We start from the raw sequence: 21,358 nt of genomic DNA on the forward strand, positions 1-21,358 counted from the left end.
AAAGAAAAAAATAAAATTAATAAATAAATGAAAGAATAATTCATAGAAATATTACAGCATCTATTCTCCAAATGGAAAAATAAGAAATTCTTATCAGTTATTCAGAAAATGAAAGAAATGCTCCTTTCTGTTCCAGCCATCGAAATGTGATGATGCGTTTGAACCTGCAACTGACCATGGGAACCTTCTCACTCTCTTTATTTGGTCTCATCGGGGTGGCCTTCGGAATGAACCTGGAGTCATCCTTCGAAGAGGTGAGACGGTCTCCTGTTTCCGCCTCTTGGATGGCGTGTTACCCGATTGTGTTTACATTTCCAGGACCCTCGTGTTTTCTGGCTGGTTACGGGATTCATGTTCCTGGGCAGCGGCTTGATATGGAGGCGACTGCTGTCCTTCCTGGGAAGACACCTGGAGCCTTCGTTACTCCCACCGGTAATAAACTCCCACTCCATCACCCCCATATACGATGGTTCGAAACAATACTGTTTTTCTGTATCATGCATCTGTGGTATTCAGGCTTGTTGAATACACATAATGTACTTCATGTAACTGAATCAGTATTATTACCAGACTAAACCACGACCAAATAGTCACTAGCCACGTATACATGGACCCAAATATTCCAATTCCATTTGGGTTATTTGCTCAAACGGAAAGAATGTAACCTTTGTATACACCTCATTCCGAAAGAAAAGTGCCAATCCGAATGAATATATAATGGGATTCACAGGGGTGGAATATTCCTTTCCCCAATCCGATTGAGGTATCTTGTACCCGCTCAAACGGAAAGTTGTCAGACTGCGTTCTTCTTCTTCTGTTGTTTATTGGCGGTTGGCAAGCAGCTTTCGTGTGCATAGCGCCATCTGTGGAACAGGATCTAAACCCTTCTATACGCCATTCACAAGTCCAGTTTTATTAAAAAAGAAAATACATATCTATATAAAACATGTGCCGAGCTTAATTATAAAATATTAGCAAGATTGAACTTTATCTTTTCCTGTTCCCGGGTGCGTTCTTTCAGCGAATGCTCCAGACATTCTTCGATTTAAAAAAAAAAAAAAAGGCCAGCAATCGGCACTGGACTGCTGCGGAAAGTTTGTTTTTGATTCAAACTAAATTTCAAGACTGGACGAAGGAAAAACTGGGAATACGGAGTTATTCCAACAAGTGAAAGAAAAACTGGAGGAAGTCGGTATCACGTGATGTTGGTGTTTACGCTTTACTGCGCATGCCCCATTGACTATTCTGGTTGATTATAGCGGCGCATGTAGACACGCCATTGGAATATTCCTTTCCATGTATACCTTTTTTTTTTCCTTTATTTGGGCAAATATATGAATCATTACAGTGCATTTCTTACATCAATCAAAATATAACTTTCCATTATTTACATTTGTATTCAACTATCTGATAACAAGCCCAAAAGGAGTAGGCTGAAGCAAAAGCTTATAAATGCCTACCCCTTTTTGCAATATATAATCATGTGTTCATGCCACTGTCTTGTTTCCCCTGTTATTATTATCATTGTAATATTATTATTATTATTATCATTATTGTTATAATCTTTATCATTATTACCATCATTATAATCATCATTAATATTACCATTTTCATCATTATAGTTAAACATTTTGTGATTTTTTCATTTTTAATTATTTAATTTTCCAGACTTCATTGCTTCTTGTAGAGTGCTGAATCATTTCATCTGTTATTTTCTGAAATCCGCAGTCTTTGTGTGTCAATTTATTAGCCCACTTTTTTGCGACATTTACTTATTTTCTGGATTGCATGTGTCTAATCTTATGCATTAAAAAACAAGAAGTTGAGACTATGTCTGGACAGGTGTCCAACCCAAACATCAGTTTCCTCTTGTTAAACCCTACCTGAGGTTTTTAGACGTGTTTATTAGTTTGTGTGTGTCTAGTCTTGTGCATTAGGAAGCAAGGTTTTAGGTCTGTACTCAAACCAATTTTTGAAGCAATGATGTCTTGCTGTCCATTATTACTATTTTTTGTAAAGTAATAATTAATAATAATTAATGTTAATAATAATGATAACTACCTCTATATTTATGCATGTTAGCCTCGGTACCTCTAACAATTTATAGTTACAAAGGTATTAAGGTAATATTCTTACATTTCTCATATCAGTCAATCAGAGATTCCAGCAGAGATGACAAGACAGTAGAATGATCACTATTAAAATATCATTCCCACTTATATTTATAATCAGACACTTAGCTTGTACTGTGTCACATTTCACTGAATTTACAACTAAATTAAATTCAGTAGTGCCACCAATGTAGACAGTCCCCCCCCCCAAAAACAACAATATTTTTTTCCTGTGGCTACCGACAACCAAGCAAACAAAATAATGAGTAACATTTAAAGAGGAGAAAGGTCATTCGGAAAGATTCCATTCGGAAAGAGAAAAACTCCTCATGTAAACGTGGCTACTGTCTCTACCAAAAAGCTTGTTCTCCTGTCTGTATTGACCTGGGACAGCATTCTGCTTCTCAACCAGGAGTGAACTACCCCTCAAACTTCATTTAGTACTTTTAAATATGTACTATATCCTTAAATACACACTATGTATACCGTGAGGACGGATCAGATCTATCCTAAGTGTCATTTTCCTGGTTTGTGTTACAGATTCCACCAGTTTGGAAAAGAAACCTAAAAGTGTCAGACAGATGATGTCACCAACCTGGGACAGCTCTGAAGGTTGGTAGAATGACCGCCCGCATCCTCCATCACTTCTCAAAACATGTCTGCTCACACCCGAACAATCGACTTGTCTCCATTGAATGTCCGCACGCACACATTCGGTGTGTAACCCAACAGCGGCAGCGGCGTCGTGCGGTCATCACTGGTTATTGAGGAGTGGATCCATGACAAAATATCTCCAGATATGAACAGTACGGACGTGTGAAGTCACTTCCTGATGACATCATACGGCAAGACAGGAAGACTAAAATCATTTCAGATCCAGGTACTATTCATGATTATTTGTATCCAATTTGATTCCTTAGCATTTTTAAATCCAAAGGGTCGTTTATGACATATTTATGTTAAAGCTGCAAGGTTTTTTTTTTGTTTTTCATGCAACATGTTTTTCCTGTATCTCTAAAAGTAAAAATAACCATCTTTCCCCTTGTGACAAATAAGCTTGTTACGTTTAGTTGGCTTAGTTTCGGTCCGATCATGTATTTATGGGAGTGGTTTGTGTCGGTTATTACAGGAATACAGGAAAACGTTTACCATGTTTATGCGTACTTTCCTAACAATACTATCCTGGACGTTTTTCTGGTTTGCACATGTGTAATGAAGGTTGCGGCCTAATAAAAATGTGGATTCTAATGCACAAGGCAGCTTTTCCTTCAGTAGAGAAAATAGATCCCTCATTACATTGTCTCGTAATGTCAGTGTGAGGCTACCAGGACGTTTATCATGGCAGCACCCTGAAAGCCCTGGTTTGGGAGAGAAAAATGCCTTTTTCGTGCAGGGTCCATCGGTGTGCATACAGAAGGCTTCTCCCAAAAATTGACATGTTTGGACCTAGCATCTGAAAACGGCTTGTCCAAAATTATTTTGCGACAGGAACAGCATAACAAAAAAAAACAAGTCAAATCAACAACATTGTAAAATTTGAATTTTCGGTCATGTTTGGGTCCGATCAGAAAGCCAAAGTCAAATTGTCCAACTATCCCATAAAGCGGCTGTAGCAATGACCTGAAACAACAAATTCCACAGCTGGGTAAACCTGACAAAACAGTTGGAAAGTTGGTGTTTTTATGTTTGGGTGTAGATGATTTCCTGATCCTCCACACCCAAAACATGGCTACAGCAACAACATGGACCTGACTAAACAGCTGAAAAGATAATATATCTTTAACAGTATTTGCTGAGTTACAGTTTTTCTCAATTGTTTAAACACAATTTCTGAAAGGATGCCTCATATTTTAAGAACTCTACCCCTCAATTCTCCTGCAAAATGAAACTTTACATCAATACAGTCTTCATTCTTCTGAATGTTTTGTCTCCAAATGACGCACACAAACCACTAGATGAACAAACATTTATATGAACCATTTGAACACTGATGTGCTCAGTGTAAAACACTGGGATTACATCATATTCATCATGACTCGGGCCTTTTTGTGTTCAGTGTGACACTTCTTGCTAAATATTTTAGAATTGTTTTTTGGTATTTTTTGGACTCAGAACACAAAATTACACAGAAATATTCATTAATTCATTCATTTTCTACTGCTTTTCCTCTCGGGTCGCGGGGGGTGCTGGAGCCTATCCCAGCTGTCTTCAGGCGTGAGGCGGGGTACACCCTGGACTGGTCGCCAGCCAATCACAGGGCACAAATAGACAAACAACCATTCACACTCACATTCATACCTATGGACAATTTGGAGTGGCCAATTAACCTAGCATGTTTTTGGAATGTGGGAGGAAACTGGAGTACCCGGAGAAAACCCACGCATGCACGGGGAGAACATGCAAACTCCACACAGAGATGGCTGAGGGTGGAATTGAACCCTGGTCTCCTAGCTGTGAGGTCTGCGCGCTACCCACTAGACCACCGTGCCGCCTACATAGAAATATTTAGTTTCAAAAAACAATCTACAACACAAAGTTCCACATACAGTGGTCTGCATCTAAATGTATACAGCTTCAGTTAAAGAAATAATAATAATCATAAACAAAAAAATCAATCAATAACAAAGCAAAAGACTATGCTGCATCATATCCTCTGTTTGGGTCAGGCCACAGCACCTCATCTACATCACATGCAAGGTTTTCTCTGGCCAAGCAGCGGGGGAAATATCGCTTAGCATGGCGAATCCAGCCATGGAAAGCATCCGCTGGAATCTCTCTACATGCATCTTCCATAGCTTGGAGAAGGGGATTGTGTGTTTGTGGATTTCTGACCCTTTGCCCAGCCCCCCTCATTGTTTGACTGCTAATTGTAAAAAAATGTGACAGGTGTTTACCCATGTGACGAGTCAGTGTGAATAATAGGAAAATTCATTTGACTGTTTTGAGTGGCAAGTTTACTTCATGAAAATTGTGCCAAAACTCTGAGAATTGTGTGTAGTGTTTTCAAAAAAGTGTGTTGTAGATCTGCAGTCTGGTCAGTCGTGTCGAGTCAGTCCGTTCACGTCATGTTCACGTTCGTTCCGACTCAACAGCTCACCAACTAGTGCTGTGTCGGTTATGAACAAAACGGCCGGCGGACTGAAAGCAAAAAAGAACTAGTTCTTTGGACCCGTTCGTTCACCAACGCCACACCACTATTCAGAATCAAAACATGGCGGCGGCCGCGGCAACAAGTTTCACTGAGTCCGGCCAGAAGAAAAGATCTTGCAACAGAGTATCCAAAGTATGGGAATACTTCATGGCAAACGGTAATGATGCGGTGGTTTGTGACTTATGCAAAATTGAGATGGAATATCACAAAAGCACGACTGCGATGCACCAGCATCGCACACTCGCGTCTTGCTGACACTTTTTTTTTTTAACTGACACAGACACACTCTATTCTAGTGTAAAGCAGGAATTGTGCTTATAGTTTCATGGAGTTGGTGCATTGGTTTATATGTTGTGGTCATTGTGTGTCTCAGGCATCACAAATTGTGTGTAAACAATCGAGAAAAAACTGTAAAAAGGTGGCACCCAGTAAAGCAAACAACAAAACTCAAGCTGAAAAAAATACAATTGAACATCTTTATTTCTAAAATCTGGAAATACAAAGAAGGACAAAAATATGAAGATATAAACATTTTCTCCCTTTTTGGAAATTAGATGAGATGTTAAGGCATGCAGAACCTGACTTTTTCCAAAGATCCATTTTGTGCTAGTTCAGGTCAAAAAGGTCCCATGAAATGGCTTGTATGCTGGTTATTGTTGCATAATTGTGTAAAAAAACAAATATGTCAAGTATTCTTTAAATGGCTTATTTCATTCGGGAAGATCATGAATTGACTGAAGTAAGATGAACAGTTGAACTAACACTTCATGGAACCTTTAGCACATTGTTAATGTTGTTATGGCGGGGCACATGAATACTGCACGTAATACTGTTTCTCAGTCATACGTTACCAATGAGTCAACCTTAAAGATAAACATGGAACTAACATCTTATTGAACGCCGCACTAGCATTGAACACGCTACATGCTACATTCAGAGACAGGGAATGTATGGACTATGGACTAAATGTCATACTGGAAGAGCTAGCTTTGATTGGTCTAAAAGTGAAAGAACAGGACTGGAAGGCACCATGGTGGTGTGTTGAGGGACAAGCAGGTCTACAGGAAAGGTCCGGCTGGGAATTGAAGGGGGGTGCACTCGCTAACATTTGGACTTTTATCATCAGGACCGGCTTTCTTTGGTAGGTTTGAAGGCCTGATGGTGTCAAGAGTGCTGGTTTTGCTTCCAAGTCTTCTACCTCCTTACAGCATAGCAGATGTTCCACACGTCGCCATTCTAAAATCATGGCACGGTGCTAACATCGCTATGGCAACACGTATAACAGTATGTTCAGTTGATTGTCAACCGCTTTGTCAATCATTTCCCCCCGCAAAAGAGGGAAATCTATAGTTGAATAAATTAAGATTTCGGGGACTTTCACACACAAGTTTAAGACATGTTTGGTAAATGATCGTCTATCACGTAAAAAAAAAATAAAAAATATTCAAGGATCAAGTATTAGAGGTAAGTTATTTTTGCGTTAGCCCTTGGACGGTTGTGTAGGAAGACACACACACACACACACACACACAAACACACACACACCAAATGATGAGGGCTTTCCTTTGCTTCACATCCTGATTTATGTCAGAGATGCTCCTGAGGTGCGATGGAGGTTATTGGGTGATGCAGGTGTCACCCATGTCTTGGGCGTAGCGGTCCAGTATCACGGTCCGTAACTCTTCCACGTCGCCACGCAGCTGCTGCGCTTCAAGCAGCTTCTTGTGGAGAACATCTGGATTCATCCAGTCCTCGTCCTGCTCCGACACTGGTATGGGTGCTGGGAAGACAAAAGGGGACACATTTAATATTCTATTGGAAGTACTGACCTACTGATCTAGTTAGTACCTACACTCCACAAGTTCACCACAATTGTGTGTAAAAATATATGGAAGTTTCATTCATTCACTGGGCTGCACGGAGTTCAAGTGGTTAGCGCGCAGGCCTCACAGCTAGGAGACCAGGGTTCAATTCCACATTCGGCCATCTCTGTGTGGAGTTTGCATGTTCTCCCCGTGCATGCGTGGGTTTTCTCCGGGTACTCCGGTTTCCTCCCACATTCCAAAAACATGCTAGGTTAATTAGCGACTCCAAATTGTCCATAGGTATGAATGTGAGTGTGAATGGTTGTTTGTCTATATGTGCCCTGTGATTGGCTGGCGACCAGTTCAGGGTGTACCCCGCCTCTCACCCGAAGACAGCTGGGATAGGCTCCAGCACCCCCGCGACCCTCATGAGGATAAGCGATAGAAAATGAATGAATGCCAGAAATGGTAAAGAGAGAAAAATATTGTGTGCTAATAGGTTAAGGTTTATCGGTTTACTGACATTTAGTAGTAGTATATAAGTAGTTTTACACAAGTTAAAACACTTCTATGCTAGGACTACGTTAAAAAGCCATAGCATTTCAGTATGTGGAATCAAACTATGGAATGGATTGAGTAAGACCCTCAAACAATGCACAACAATGAGCCAATTCAAGAAACAATACAAGCAGTTGATGTTTGCTAAATACAAGGATGAAGAGTCTTGAACCAGTCATGATGTGCTATACATATCACTATATTGACACTTACTATGGTACCCATTATGTCATTGGATGGTCATATCACCTCGTACTTTGGTACGTGACAAAAAAAAAAAAAAAAAACTTCAACTATATTAGGAAAGCAGGAAGTGACCAAATGTAACAGTTACTGATTGTAAAAGTACCAGATGGAGGGGTAGGATTTAATAAGCTTTGCTTCTTCCTACTCCTTTTGGACATGTGGAACTGTGAACTGATTATGGGATGCACTCAATTGTAATCTGATGCATGTTCGAATGAAATAAAACCATTACCATTACATTAAACTTGTATCCCAGTTAAGCCACTGCATTCACCCCAATATAGGACATTCTTCCCCCTCAAAAGATTTTTTAGAGCTTTTTGGTTGGTATTATACATGATTAAATGAAGCTTACTTGTGAGGCCAAGCAGCAGTGAGAGGTTGGGGTCTTTTCCCTGAGCCCTTTGGGTCAAAATGCTGCACAAGGAGCGCAGGTCACTGAGGCAGGTAGCGATCTCCTTGTGGAGCCTCTGCGTCAGACGGGCACCAGCTGGCTGCAGCGTGAAGGACGCCTGACTGGCGGTCCTTGATTCTGACTCGCTCATCTGCTCCTGCAGGGTCAGATTCTGCTCCAAAAGTTCCTGGTTTTGGGCAGAGAGCTGGAAGAAGTGGTGGAGAGCAGATGTTATAGGATGGAAAAACCATGAATAGATTTATTGATATGCAACTATCGAAACCTCTTTCATGGCTACGTGGAGCTCAGACATGTTTTGCTCTTTGGCCAACACGTCCTCTCTCAGAGCCTGGGAAGTGTTCTCTTCCTCGGACATCTGCACCTCCAAAGCCTGCAGAAGAATATACATAAAGGGTTAAGAGATAGCTGGGATAGGCTCCAGCAAGCACGATGATTTGATGAGTTACCTGGATCTGAGAGCTGAGCTGCTCCATCATCATGTGCTGCTTCTCAATAACCTGCAGATAAAGTAGCATTTTATTAACAGACCCGACTTAGCAATTCTAGCAGTAGCTATGCAACCCCGCTAAGAGTCACTCAACACTGTTTATGACATTGTAGAGTAAATAAAGCCAATTAGTAGGTTTTCTGCAAACTTGATGAGCAATTCCGGCTTGGATGAGACTGGATGGTGTTGGAATTAATTAACTTGGAATTAATTTTCAATGAAACATGTCAGTGGTGTGAAAGAGACAAGAAACCAACATTCTACGTATGTCCAATCCACGTCTACAAACTATGTGCTAGTCCTCCATTGCCCCCCAAGTGGTCATCCGTGCTTGCCGTGACCTTCCCACCTTCAAAAAACAACTAAAAACCCACCTCTTTAAATCGGTTTTTAAATGTCTAACTTTTTATATCTGACTGCTGTGCCCCGCCCCGCTTTTACTCATGTTTTAACTGTATTAACGAATTAATGTTGTATTTTGGTGTGTCTTCTTTTCGGTTTACTTACTTTATTCAACTCCATTCTTCTGTAAAGTGTCTTTGAGTATTTTGAAAAGCGCTATACAAATAAAATGTATTATTATTATTATTATTGATATTTGGTTAATGGCAAAAACTGGCAAAAGTGGTGAAGAATAGGGATCAACTGATGTGTTTTTTTTCGGGCCGATACCGATTTTTTCCCATCATCCTTAGCCGATGGCCGATTTTGCTTGAGCCGATATTTGTGGCCGATACTGCTTTTGCTTCCTCTATTTCCATTAAAAAAATGACAATGATAACAAATATTACAGGACTCAAGTTTAAACAAATATTTGTTGTAATGTAAACACAGTCGGATTCAGCTTTCTTAAACACACATTTAAACGGCATTATCAACTTTAAAACGAATAAATATTCAACCATGTGCAAAACATTTCTGTCGTAGTTGAAGTTTATCCAGCATCGATGTGATGGCTGCTCCTCCGCCTCAACACACACATATCACACTGACACAATTTAGTACGAGATATAAAATATTTTCCTCATCATTAAAGTTCATGTTGTACACGCTAAAGACCTCTCATAAGCAGACACGGCTGCTCGGAGTGCTCGGAGAGAGCGCACACACATAACACAACACGCATTTAAGCTCAGCCCGGCGTTGGCTGAATGAAAGTCCTCCAAACACCATGGGACTGAATTGCCAAGGTTGCCATTAAAGCAGTGTTGGTAACAGCTGTACATATTAGCCTCCAACTACATCAACAGCTCCCTAATTCCAACGGTAGGCACTTTTAAAGATGAAGCATTCAGCAGCATTCCTGGTTTTACACCACAAACTAAACTATATTTTCAAGCACGTATATTATTGCATGCACTTGGTGTTCATGTTTCAAATCAAATCAACTTTATTTGTAGAGCACTTTTCCTGCAAAGACATGCAACACAAAGTGCTTTACAGAATTAAAAACAATTACTAAAACTACTGAAAGTCCTATTTCAAAGCAGGTGGCAATATTTCAACTAAGTTTAACTGTTAGAGGCTAATTCAAAGTTGAAAGCAGGCTGCACGGGGGTCGAGCGGTTAGCGCGCAGACATCACAGCTAGGAGACCCGAGTTCAATTCCACCCTCAGCCATCTCTGTGTGGAGTTTGCATGTTCTCCCCGTGCATGCGTGGGTTTTCTCCGGGTACTCCGGTTTCCTCCCACATTCCAAAAACATGCTAGGTTAATTGGCGACTTGTTTGTCTATATGTGCCCTGTGATTGGCTGGCGACAAGTCCAGGGTGTACCCCTCCTCCCTCCCCAAGACAGCTGGGATAGGCTCCAGCACCCCCACGACCCTCATGAGGAAAAAGCCGTATAAATGAATGAATTTAGGAGTTTTTTTTTAGGAGTTTTTTTTTCTTGTAAATGTATAACTTTATTGTCATATTATGAGGTTGTTTTGTTTTTAATTTACAACTTTTTTTCTCATAATCTCAGATAACTTTTTCTCAATGTGGTAGTGAGATATTTAGGAAGTATTCATACTGACGGCCAATCTCGCGGCTTTTTCTGGTCGTACGCTTGCAGTGGGGGAGGGGTACCGCGACAGCATGTGTTGCAGGCTCCTCCGGCAACACAAAGCTGCCTGGCGGATGCCTGTCTGTAAATCATACGTATCGGCCTATGCCGATTCAAGTAAAGACCGCAAATATATCGGCCCAATATATCGGTTGATCTTTAGTTAAGAATGCTTTTGTTGCTTCTCCATAAATGGTACATAAGTGTATGCACTAAATAAAGTTCTTAAAATAGACATATTGGTTTATTTAACTGCACTAGTCAAGCGTGTAAAGTTGTTTTCCATGGAAATGTTTGCTATGACAATCCAGCACACCTTTTTGAGTCGCTGCTGCTCCTCTCTTAAAGTGATGTTCTCTCCTCTGAGTTTCTCCATGTCCAGCGAGGGAAGTCGGGCTCCATCTTCAAGGCCCTGTTGCACCCGCTGTTGCATCCTGAGGAAGATGCATGGTGCATAGAGGTGAGGACAGTAATGATTAAGCGATAGGTACTGGATGTATTTGTGCTTGCGTGCGTACTCTGTAATAGTGGTCAGCAGGTCTCTCTCCCTTCGCTTCTGCTCCTCCAGCTGGGCATCCTTCTCCCGTAGTTGGAAGCGTGTCGCGTCTAAAGAGGCCTCCAGTTCTTTTACTTTCTCTTGGAGCTGAGCTGCTTGTTGCTCAGCGTCCTGAAGCTAAAGGCACAAACAAGATCGGGATTCAATGTTTTTTTTTTCCCTCCCCCAGTTAAAGCCACAACTACGCTCACCTCCTTGTTCTGGCTCTGGTAGTCCTCCATGGTGGGCAGGTCGGCAAGGTAGCGCTCCAGAGTCTCAATACGCTGCTGGTTCTCTCGCTTGAGCTCCATCTCCTTCTGACACTTCTTCTTCAAGTTGTTGATATGCTTGTCTCTACTCCGGATCTGCACATTAAGTGGAAGATGTTGGCAGGATCATTCAATGATGTCAAAGATGTGACCTACTTCTTGGTGACATTTTATCTATACATTTTGAGGATTTTGAGATCTTTCTTTAAACAGAAAAAGTCTCAATTGATAAGTATCAATTTGTAACTGCACATCTTTTTTCCATAACCCCTCGCCTTTTACAACCTTATGGTAATGGTAATGGGTTTATTTCATTTGAACATGCATCAGATTACAATTGAGTGCATCCCATAATCAGTTCACAGTTCCACATGTCCAAAAGGAGTAGGAAGAAGCAAAGCTTATTAAATCCTACCCCTCCATCTGGTACTTTTACAATCAGTAACTGTTACATTTGTTCACTTCCTGCTTTCCTAATATAGTTTAAGGTTTTTTGGGTTTTTTTTGTAGGAGTAGGAGGTGATATGAGCATCCAATGACATAATGGGTACCATAGTAAGTGTCAATATAGTGATATGTATAGCACATCATGACTGGTTCAAGACTCTTCATCCTTGTATTTAGCAAACATCAACTGCTTGTATTGTTTCTTGAATTGGCTCATCGTTGTGCATTGTTTGAGGGTCTTACTCAATCCATTCCATAGTTTGATTCCACATACTGAAATGCTATGGCTTTTTAACGTAGTCCTAGCATAGAAGTGTTTCAAATGTACTTCTTCCCTGAGATCATATTTCTCCTCTCTTGTAGAGAAGTATTGGATGACATTTTTAGCTAATTGGTTATTTTTAGCCTTATGCATTATTTTAGCTGTTTGAAGATGAACTATATCAGCAAGTTTAAGTATTAGTGATTTTAGAAATAAGGAGTTAGTATGTTCTCTGTAGGCGGCATTATGAATTATCCTTACTGACCTTTTTTGCAGTACATTTAGCGAGTGAAGATTGCTTTTATAGTTATTAGCCCATATTTCCACATAATAGTAAGTAAGATATGGTAGAACCTTGCAAAACATATTAGGGAAGTTAAAAAGTGCAAGCACACACACCCTCTCTTCCTGTTTCTTCATCTCTTCTGTGTGCCTCTCACACGTTTCTTTCAGGCTGTCAGTCAGCCGCCTCGTCTCAGCTTCCACTGCGCCCAGCCTACGTTCGGCCTCCGCCTTTTCAAGGGCGGCGCAGTCTGTACGCTCTGCAAACTGTGCCCTCAGGAACGTGTTCTCTCGCTGCGCTTCCTGTAACATTGTCATGTGAGTGGCTGCGAGGTTCTTACAGAAGTGCAGCATGTGAGAACACGGGGTTTTGCAGTACGGTTTGCACACTACTAACCTGCAAGCGTATCAAACACATATCCCCAAAGGGAGCGCCTCGGCCCAGGAAGGCTCCATGGACTTGCAGCTCGCTTTCCCTCAAACGCTGCTCCAGCTGAGTCATATGCTGCTTTTGTCTGCACAAACAACAAAATCAAGCACACATGAACAACAGTCAACAATTATTCAACTCCAACTGCACCTTCTTTACACAATTGTATTTATCTCTAAACAAAGAACAGGCAGCTACAACTTAGGACAGCTAAAAAGACGAGTGGGAACACTTGCCGCTCTATTATAAGCTCCTTCTCCTTTAGCAGACCTTCATTGGCTTTTATTAGAGCGTCCAACTTGCCAGGATCTGTGTGCATGGCTGCTGGATACAAAGACGGGTATGGGCCCACTCCAGCACTCATCTGGAACCGAGAGACAATGAAAAGACTTGACATCATCATACATAACTAGTCGGCCCTCACCAAATAGCATTTAAAATTTTGAGGCTTCACTGTATCATGATTTTTTCAAAATAAATGAATAAATCCTTGCCATTTTTATGGTTGGCTGCGGCCTATTGTTAATCAAGGAATATGCATATATAAATGCATGTTTGCCTAAATTAAGCATTTTCAAGCATGGACATGGATTTAAAAAAAAAAAACTAAAATACAAATATAAGGCATTCGGAAGACGAATTCAAAGATGTTAAATGCAGTAATCTACATTGGTCACAAGGGGTCAGTAATGCTACCGTAATGTTCGGTGAGACAGAAGCACCTCAACAACGAGCATTTATGGCAGGCCTGAATTATCTGCCACAAGAATCCATAATAAAAATCACCAATTAAAAAAAAAAACACAAACTACTGCTGCAGCTGTAACCCACACCAGGCAGAAACTGAACCCCCGACATCACTTCCTTCCTGTTTACAGCAACACATACGAGCATTGAGTCTTAAATGGTTTATATTTATATTATATATTGATTATAGGGATGTTATTTCATGTCTAGGGAGCTCTAATGTTAAAACCTGTAGTGAGAAAGTTGGAAACAGGTTTTCTATGTTCTAACTATATTAAAATATTTAATATCTAAATAAGGAATCCTACTATCCAATTAATGATAAATGTGGGTCCTGTACAAACTGGGGATGGCCACCCACAACATTTACAGAGGAACTCATTTAGAGCACTAAACAAAAACAAAACATAGGGAAACAATGGAATTCCAAATTAGACATTTCTATCTAAAATGTATTCATTCAAAGAAAGTCAAGCCATCCGATATAAATCTAATTCTAGGGATAATACCTCCAGCTTCAAAGTAGGCCAATGTGTCTGTATGCCTCCAGGCTTTGTATGGTCTAGCTCAACATTAGTTTTCCAATGACCATCTCTGTCAGGAACCCAATTTCTGTCCCACTTTTCTGTTCCAAAAGCAAGTGTGTCCCACTGGATTCATTTTCCTCGTGTTGCTCACAGGAATAACAACCACAACAACAACAAGAACAAGAACAACACTGCTTTTGAAAGACCAGCAGGTTGCACCATAGAATGAAAACATACCTGCATTTGTTCTACGTGCAGACGTAAACTCTCCATCTGCTGCTTATGATGTTGCTGCCAGCTTGGTAGTTCACCACATCTGTCCTGGCGTAACGGATCGTAAGCTTTGGTTCCCGTGTGCTCCCTCAAGAGAGCCTGCGTCTGCAGGCTCAGTGGGCTTGCATAAACACCAGTGGTTCCAGCACCACCAGGCCTCGGAATGGATGGGTCACCGGGGATGGGAACGGCAGGCCTGGCCTCAGGAAGAACTTTATAGCTGTGATCCATACCTCCTCTGTAAGCCTCCGACGACATACAGTCTGGGTTGTCTCTAATCCCTGTGGTCTGTAATCGAAGTCTGACATCAGGGGTTAAGCCCCCCAACAGGACCGACTGATTGAGGGTAGGTTCCACGGCGGGCGTGTCAAATTTTTGATCTGTGGGGAAAAGCGAGTGATCCAGCCCATTGACGAGGCTTCGATACCGGCTCAAGCAGTCTGGCTTCAGCCCAGCTGGGTTGCTTCCCATTGCGGTCTGAGCATCCAGATTGGGAGATGACGCCGACTTGGAAAGAGAGGACGATTTGGAGGTGGAGCCACTCGAGGTCCGAGAGATCGAGGAAGACCTGTTAGCCTCCACAGAAGACAGAGAGTCCTCCTGGACATTTGCCTGGGGCTTTGAGGCCGAGGCTCCGGCCGTGGATGGCATGACATGTGCTGTCGGTATAGGGATCTGACTGCGAATGGGTTGGAAAGCGGGGCTGCTCCTGGAACTGCAGAAATCTGCAACCCAATTACAAAAGGGTAAAATTAGCAACACATTATCTCACTGTTCCATATACAGATGTACAGAGGAATATCAGCGCAACACGGAACACTGCAGGGTCTGTGGGTGGCCTACTTTGTTGTCGAATAATCCACCCTCCAGCTCAAGTAAACAAAAGGTGTCACTATTAAACGTGGTAGCTTTGATGAGGCTTGCATGGCGATGCTGTGGTCACATGCAAGATCGAGGAACACCCTCAAATTACTCATGTCCACACCCAAAAATGTCGATCTTATTACGTAACTCCAAATGATTGCGACATGATATTACAAAACAGATACCTGTTCAAGTCTTGAAACCAGACAGTCTTCCCAAAGCCACAAGCCCATTAGTCCCCCTTGCATTTTAATGCTGAGCCCGGCTGAGCAGCAGGACACTTTAAATCCAAACCGAAGTCCGAGACATGCATTTCTCAGCAACAGTGAATCACTCCGAGAAGCCAAGCTGACAGCGACACAGCGGGATAGGCCTTGTGTACAAAAAGAGTATGGTCCTGACCAAGAGTCCCAGCAGCCAGTACCGAACACTGAGCAAATACATCCAACTAGGCACACACAGGAAAAGGTTAAGGGTATTTATAGCCCACCTCTCAAGTTACAGAGTGATCTGCGGGTGACGCTTATTTAAGCACCTTTCCTCCACCCCTCACATCACATGCGCATCCACATTTGAAGTGTTGTTGTTGTTGTTGACTTGTTTAAACCACAGCTTCCACCAACCAGACAATATTCAATATCACTGTAGAAGTATAACCATGACAAAAAGACTGCAAAATGAAAGGCTTTCAACGATGAATGCAAAATAGGCCTCAAGGGGTCCTGAGTCAAGACTGGCTAGAACAAGTTGAAACTACTCAGCAGGCATTCCTTCCTTTGCAAATTATATAACATTATAGTCACCTGGAACTGTAAAGAACACACTTATAGCAAAGTCAATGCGGCTGCAGTTGAAAATACTGCAAAAAGTACACACTTTCTAGGGTTTTCTAGAGTTGTATTTCCATTCGAATCCTGCAACGCGCCGTTTCGTTCGCAACAGGTCTTTACCAAGGCTAAATTTGGACTTAATTGTCATGTTGCTGGGCTTTAGTGTCACTTTAAGTGGCGGCGCTAAGAGTAACATCATGTTCAAGCATTGTGACATAACCAAATAGAGATGTGCAAGAAAGGGAATACAGATATTACAGCTGACACCCACATCCACATACTGTGGTAAACCCAAAATGTGTGAGATGTTTGCTTTAACTAAACTTCACTCACCCAAAGAATGTTGTTTTATGAGGTTCAGAAGTGGAGTCCAAAGTTAAACATGGGTAGTGGGTTTTATTTTGAACATGCATACAAAGGTAGGAAGAAGCAGAGCTTATTTAATCCTACCTCCTCTCCATTTCACATTAATTCAGGGGTCTCAAACTCAATTTACTTGGGGGCCACTGGAGCTCAGGTCTGGGTGAGACTGGGCCGCATCAGGTTTTCCAAAAAAAAAAAAAAAAATGCATTTATTAAAAACAAAAAAATTTAAAAAACTTCGCCTTGGTTCCAATTTTCTACAATAAAAGCTCTGATAAAACATTCCACTGTTCTGAAATATCTTACTTTTTATTTTTCTACACAAAATAAGATGAAAAATAAATAAACAAATCAAGAATAAAGAAAATCAATCAGTAATAAATAAATGTAATAATAATAATAAAACGGCAAATAATAAAAACTTAAGAAACCACATATAGTTGGTGGGTAGACAAATTATTTTTTTCAGATTAAAATGAACAAAGCATTATTAGAGCCCTGTAGACATGACAAAACACGACTATAGTCACATTTATACTTTTTTTATTTACAACATATTGCGCAACTGCAGGGTCTTGAGACACATGCTAACTCGCTAACTAGAGAGCTAGCGACCTAAACGGTAGCCTTCAAGTTATTTCCTTTAAACTTAAATACCCCAAAACTTACCACTTCCACACGGATAGGGAGGATAACTATTAACAGTTATTTAACCTTTAACATGAACATTAATCAAACTTAATAATTTTTTCTGGGTACATGATACCATACAGCATCCATATCAAACTTGCGCAGGCCACACTAACATTAAAGTTTCATATCAAGCGGCCACATTTGGCCCGCAGGCTGCGTGTTTGAGACCCCTGCATTAATTACTAATACATTTCTTGGTGCTCCAAGTGCTTTGTATCTTTCCCTGCTTCTTCAAGTCTCATCCTTTGTTAGCGATGTCAATAGCCACATTTAACTCTTTTGTAGTACCTTGACATCATCCCGTAGTGACTTGGTATCCTTGCACAGTGCTCTATTTTCCTCCTTAAGGTTTATGAATTTTGAAGTTTGCTCTTGTCGCTCTGCCATCTGCCACTTCAAGGAGTGAAATAACGTGAAATTATTGCTCTCGAGAAGATCTTGGAATTCTGGAACTGGTTTTACATTCGAGGCACCATCCTCCTCATCAAACAGCAGGACTGGCCCCGTTTCTGATTTTGTGCCCGGTATCATTTGGCTTGCGTTTGGCATTGTTGCTAGGCAAGCCCTTTGAACTTCAAGAGTTAGTCAGTTAGCTTGGCTTGCTCACAGCTGTCAGCCCTTGTAACCTGTTTGCTTGAAAGAATCTGTACCAATCGCTAAAGTTGAGGGTGTCAGCAAGCTGTTCTGATCTCGTGTTTGTGAAGTGTCGTCAGGAACGCACCAAAGTACTTAAAAACTCTAGTATCATCCATCACTCTCGTCAGACTTCAGCTCAGTATGTAGCAGTGATGACAAAAAGGAAACGTGTGATGACACGTTACGCACAATTTTACCCAGCACATGCTCACATAAATAACTTGTAACTTAAAGTATAATGGCTAGTGACAGCATTAGCATGACAAGCATCACAAAACAGGAAATAAAGCTTTTTCACAGTGAAGTCAAACCACTTCCTCTACCCGTATTTGCTAAGGTAATAGAAAAAAAAACTGAAGAATGTTAACAGAAGCCTGCAGACTGGTGTGCTAACCAGGTTATGGATTAATAATAAAAAAAGTGTTGTTTCCATACTAAAACTTGAACACTGAAAAGAACATAAAAAGATAAGACATTGCTGTCATAGCCCTTAAGGCTAATGCAAGCAAAGCTGTCGTCATGGAGACCTGGGACCCCATCTGTGCAGTCCAAAACAAGAACTTGAGGGCTTTTTCCGTGGTTATAGGGTATGTCAGTGACACCAAACACTGCTACGGATTTAACAGAACATTTCTACAACAACCACTCCTAGCACTCAGCAGTGTTTTCTTCTTTTGTCCACTGTCCAAACTTTTTAATTCAAGGTCACTGTGACAACGGTCTATTGATACTGCATCAAAGAACTGCAAAAAATACACATTCATTGAAGAAAGAACAAGTTAAAGTCACCTTCTGTGCTGTCCGATGCCGGGGTGCCAAGACCAGTGTCCCCACTGTTAGACGTTCCAGGCCGGCAGCCAAAACTACTCCGAAACTTCTCCGACACAGGTTGTGTCACCAGCCATTCCATGTCAGCAAACCGGGCTAGTTTACATTTGTAAATGGAACAATGGCAACAGAAGTGAACGTCAACAACATGCTTAATGGGAAAACGTGAAAGGAGAATGTAACAGTGTCAAGCCTACCAGCTGGTTTGGATTCAGCGTATCTCTGGGAGGTTGTCATTCCATACACAACATGCCCTGAAACATGAGAGGAAAGGTTACAAAAAGGAGAAAGGAATGTGGAAGAAATAGGAAATATGTTGGCAAATAGGGGCAAATGTGTAGTAATGTCTTAATAATGATCCAAATTCAAAAACGCACAAGTACAAATACAACAGGAAGATGCAATCACAACGCTGCAAATGCCAAAAAAAAAACAAAACAAAACACACAAAACAACAGCATGAGAGAAATGCTGCAAGTTCATGGAACAAAACATAACTTGGCCAGGCTACCAGGGGAATCAGACCTGGGTCTTTTTGGGGGGGTTATATGTTTATAGCAGAAGGAATGGAAAAGGTAAGTTTTTTAATGTCTTTGTTAAACACTTGTTCTAATGCTAAATCAGTTGTTTTAAAATACTGCAACATATTACAGCTAAGTGTTCAACAAAGAAATAATGAAAATCTACCTTTTCCTTCTGTCTTCAAACATCAGCCGACTTTCTTCTTGTGTCGTTAAAGACAGACAACCGTTGGCTCCCCTGGTAACACCAATTCCCTCTTGTTAAGTAAAGTACGTGTGTTTTTGCATTGGCAGCACGTCCGTTTGCATTTGGTCTCAATCCTGCAACCTTGATGTGATTGCAGTATTTTTAATTTGCAGCATTTTCCGTTTTATCCATTTAATGCGATTTAAGTGTTTTTGGTTGTTTCTGTTTGCTGTTGCCGTACTTCACATAATATTTATATAATTATATTTAGCAGAAATTTGTAATCAAGATTGAATTTTAGAAAAAAACAACAACTTCTTTACTGTCAAGTGTACTATCCAGCTGCTGTGTCTCAACATGACCCAATAACCTCATCAACCAAAATAACAACATGAACACTCTGTACCATTACATAATATCTTTTCCAAACATATATGACCCCAAAGGACTTCAGGGTGAACAAATATTAATACCCCCCCCCCCCTTAATGGACAGACGCAGTCAGTGTTATTTACACTAATCTAATCTGCTTTACTCCTTTCCATGTAGTTAATTCATAAAGAAAATGTATGCCTCACTCGAACAAAAACGATTAAAAGGCTAGCCCGCGTTACCTGTGTCAAAATTGACTTCCTAAGAAGAGTCCTGGCTGAATAAATACAGGAATCTAAGCACAAGTAACGTCGATACGACAATGAGTCATTCTGTCTCCCATTAATGTGGAATATGATGATGCCCTGCACCGTTAACACGTTAATCTCTTTAATCCATGACCAACCTGCTTCCGTCCAACATGCTATAGCTAACAAGCTACAGCTAGCAGCTAACCCAATGTTCTCGTTTAGCGCCTACTCTTGTTTATCAACACTGAACGCTAAAACAATGGCTTTCCTGGCATATTCGCCCACATGTTCACTTGCGCCGCTGTCAAACATGATAACGAATCGTTACCTGTCGCTGCTCATCGATGGGGTAAATTCGAAATCTCAGCCGAATCGGAAGCATCCGCACTCGCAACTGAACGCTCTCTGATGGCAGACAAAGCAGACGAGGCAACGTGGGCGCTTGTTTAAAGTCACAGCATCGCCCGTTGAGCAGCATCTGTTCTGCATATTTACCTAAAAGCCTGCCCTGTTTGGATTATTCCCCCCACATACTTCATGTTTAATACATATTTTACTAATTATGTGTGCAGTCACAAATATTCCATATATGCTCAAAAGTATGTCAATCAATAATACAGTAACGTTATCCGTTGAGACAATAGTGCTGCAAAACTTCAAATCGAACAAACCTCCTACAATTGGACATAAAACCTAAAGCACGGTTTTAAATTGTTTAATGGAATTATTATGTTAAGACGATTAAAGAGACTTACAGAGACGTTGATAAGTAAAAAGAAAAGAAACTGCATTCTGGCAACGAATGAATTGTGGCCTCGATGAATTTGAAACAATCAAGAATATACATTTAATTTCATTTTCTACGCTTATCCTCACTAGGGTAGCGGGAGGTACTGTTTTTGGTTTTTATTATTAATCAATTCCAAAACATCAACTTTAGGAAATAATTAAAAAAATGAATAATAATAAAAATATGAATTATATTTAAAAAAAATAATAAATGCGTTGCAGACATTTAAACATATTAAAAATATATATTAAATATAAATAATTATTATATAATATTATATTAAAATTATTATAAAATACATTTTCATATTTTACATGCAAAAAACATTAATTAAGTCATTAGTTTACGACCGCTTATCCCCGCTTTTATACATATATAAATATATATATATTTATAAATATATATATTTGTATATTTATAAAAATATAT

The 21,358-nt window shown here is 40.6% G+C and overlaps 2 protein-coding genes across 4 annotated transcripts in view; one reads left to right on the top strand and one right to left on the bottom strand.

The window, feature by feature from the left end:
• Nucleotides 1–3,366, top strand: part of mrs2 (magnesium transporter MRS2) — a 16,191-nt gene extending 12,825 nt beyond the window's left edge. For both annotated transcript variants that reach the window (XM_078797690.1, XM_078797691.1), the window contains 3 exons: nt 137–254; nt 319–432; nt 2,652–3,366. In XM_078797690.1, the coding sequence (XP_078653816.1) occupies nt 137–254; nt 319–432; nt 2,652–2,696 (277 nt within the window). In that variant the 3' untranslated portion in view covers nt 2,697–3,366. The remainder of the gene's footprint in view (nt 1–136; nt 255–318; nt 433–2,651) is intronic.
• Nucleotides 3,367–5,724: 2,358 nt separating this feature from the next.
• Nucleotides 5,725–20,611, bottom strand: cep85 (centrosomal protein 85). Of its 2 annotated transcripts, none has more exons than XM_058083629.2 (14): nt 20,468–20,611; nt 19,006–19,062; nt 18,770–18,904; nt 14,559–15,319; nt 13,284–13,411; nt 13,015–13,132; nt 12,735–12,920; nt 11,570–11,722; nt 11,341–11,495; nt 11,139–11,256; nt 8,733–8,783; nt 8,549–8,656; nt 8,227–8,470; nt 5,725–7,042 (listed from the first exon to the last, which is right to left on the bottom strand). In XM_058083629.2, exons 2-14 carry the CDS (start codon nt 19,043–19,045, stop codon nt 6,879–6,881), a joined length of 2,361 nt encoding a protein of 786 aa, XP_057939612.2. In that variant the 5' UTR covers nt 19,046–19,062; nt 20,468–20,611; the 3' UTR covers nt 5,725–6,878. The 2 variants fall into 2 exon arrangements, with proteins under 2 accessions (XP_057939612.2, XP_078653932.1); XM_078797806.1 differs by lacking the exon at nt 20,468–20,611 and adding an exon at nt 20,131–20,214.
• Nucleotides 20,612–21,358: the final 747 nt, after the last annotated feature.

Source organism: Doryrhamphus excisus, linkage group LG17 (genome assembly GCF_037039965.1).
Source record: "Doryrhamphus excisus strain RoL-2023G ecotype Guam linkage group LG17, RoL_Dexc_Guam_v1.1, whole genome shotgun sequence".
In the NCBI taxonomy this organism is placed as follows: Eukaryota; Metazoa; Chordata; class Actinopteri; order Syngnathiformes; family Syngnathidae; genus Doryrhamphus; species Doryrhamphus excisus.

What these genes read in the sequence shown, in the direction of transcription:
- cep85 (XM_058083629.2), bottom strand. Translation starts at nt 19,045, where the DNA reads ATGACAACCTCCCAGAGATACGCTGAATCCAAACCAGCTG. An exon ending in AAGGAGCTTATAATAGAGCG is followed by an intron (nt 13,133 to 13,283) that starts GCAAGTGTTCCC and finishes TTGTTTGTGCAG; the next exon opens with ACAAAAGCAGCATATGACTC. An exon ending in AGCAGCAGCGACTCAAAAAG is followed by an intron (nt 8,784 to 11,138) that starts GTGTGCTGGATT and finishes CTTTATCTGCAG; the next exon opens with GTTATTGAGAAGCAGCACAT.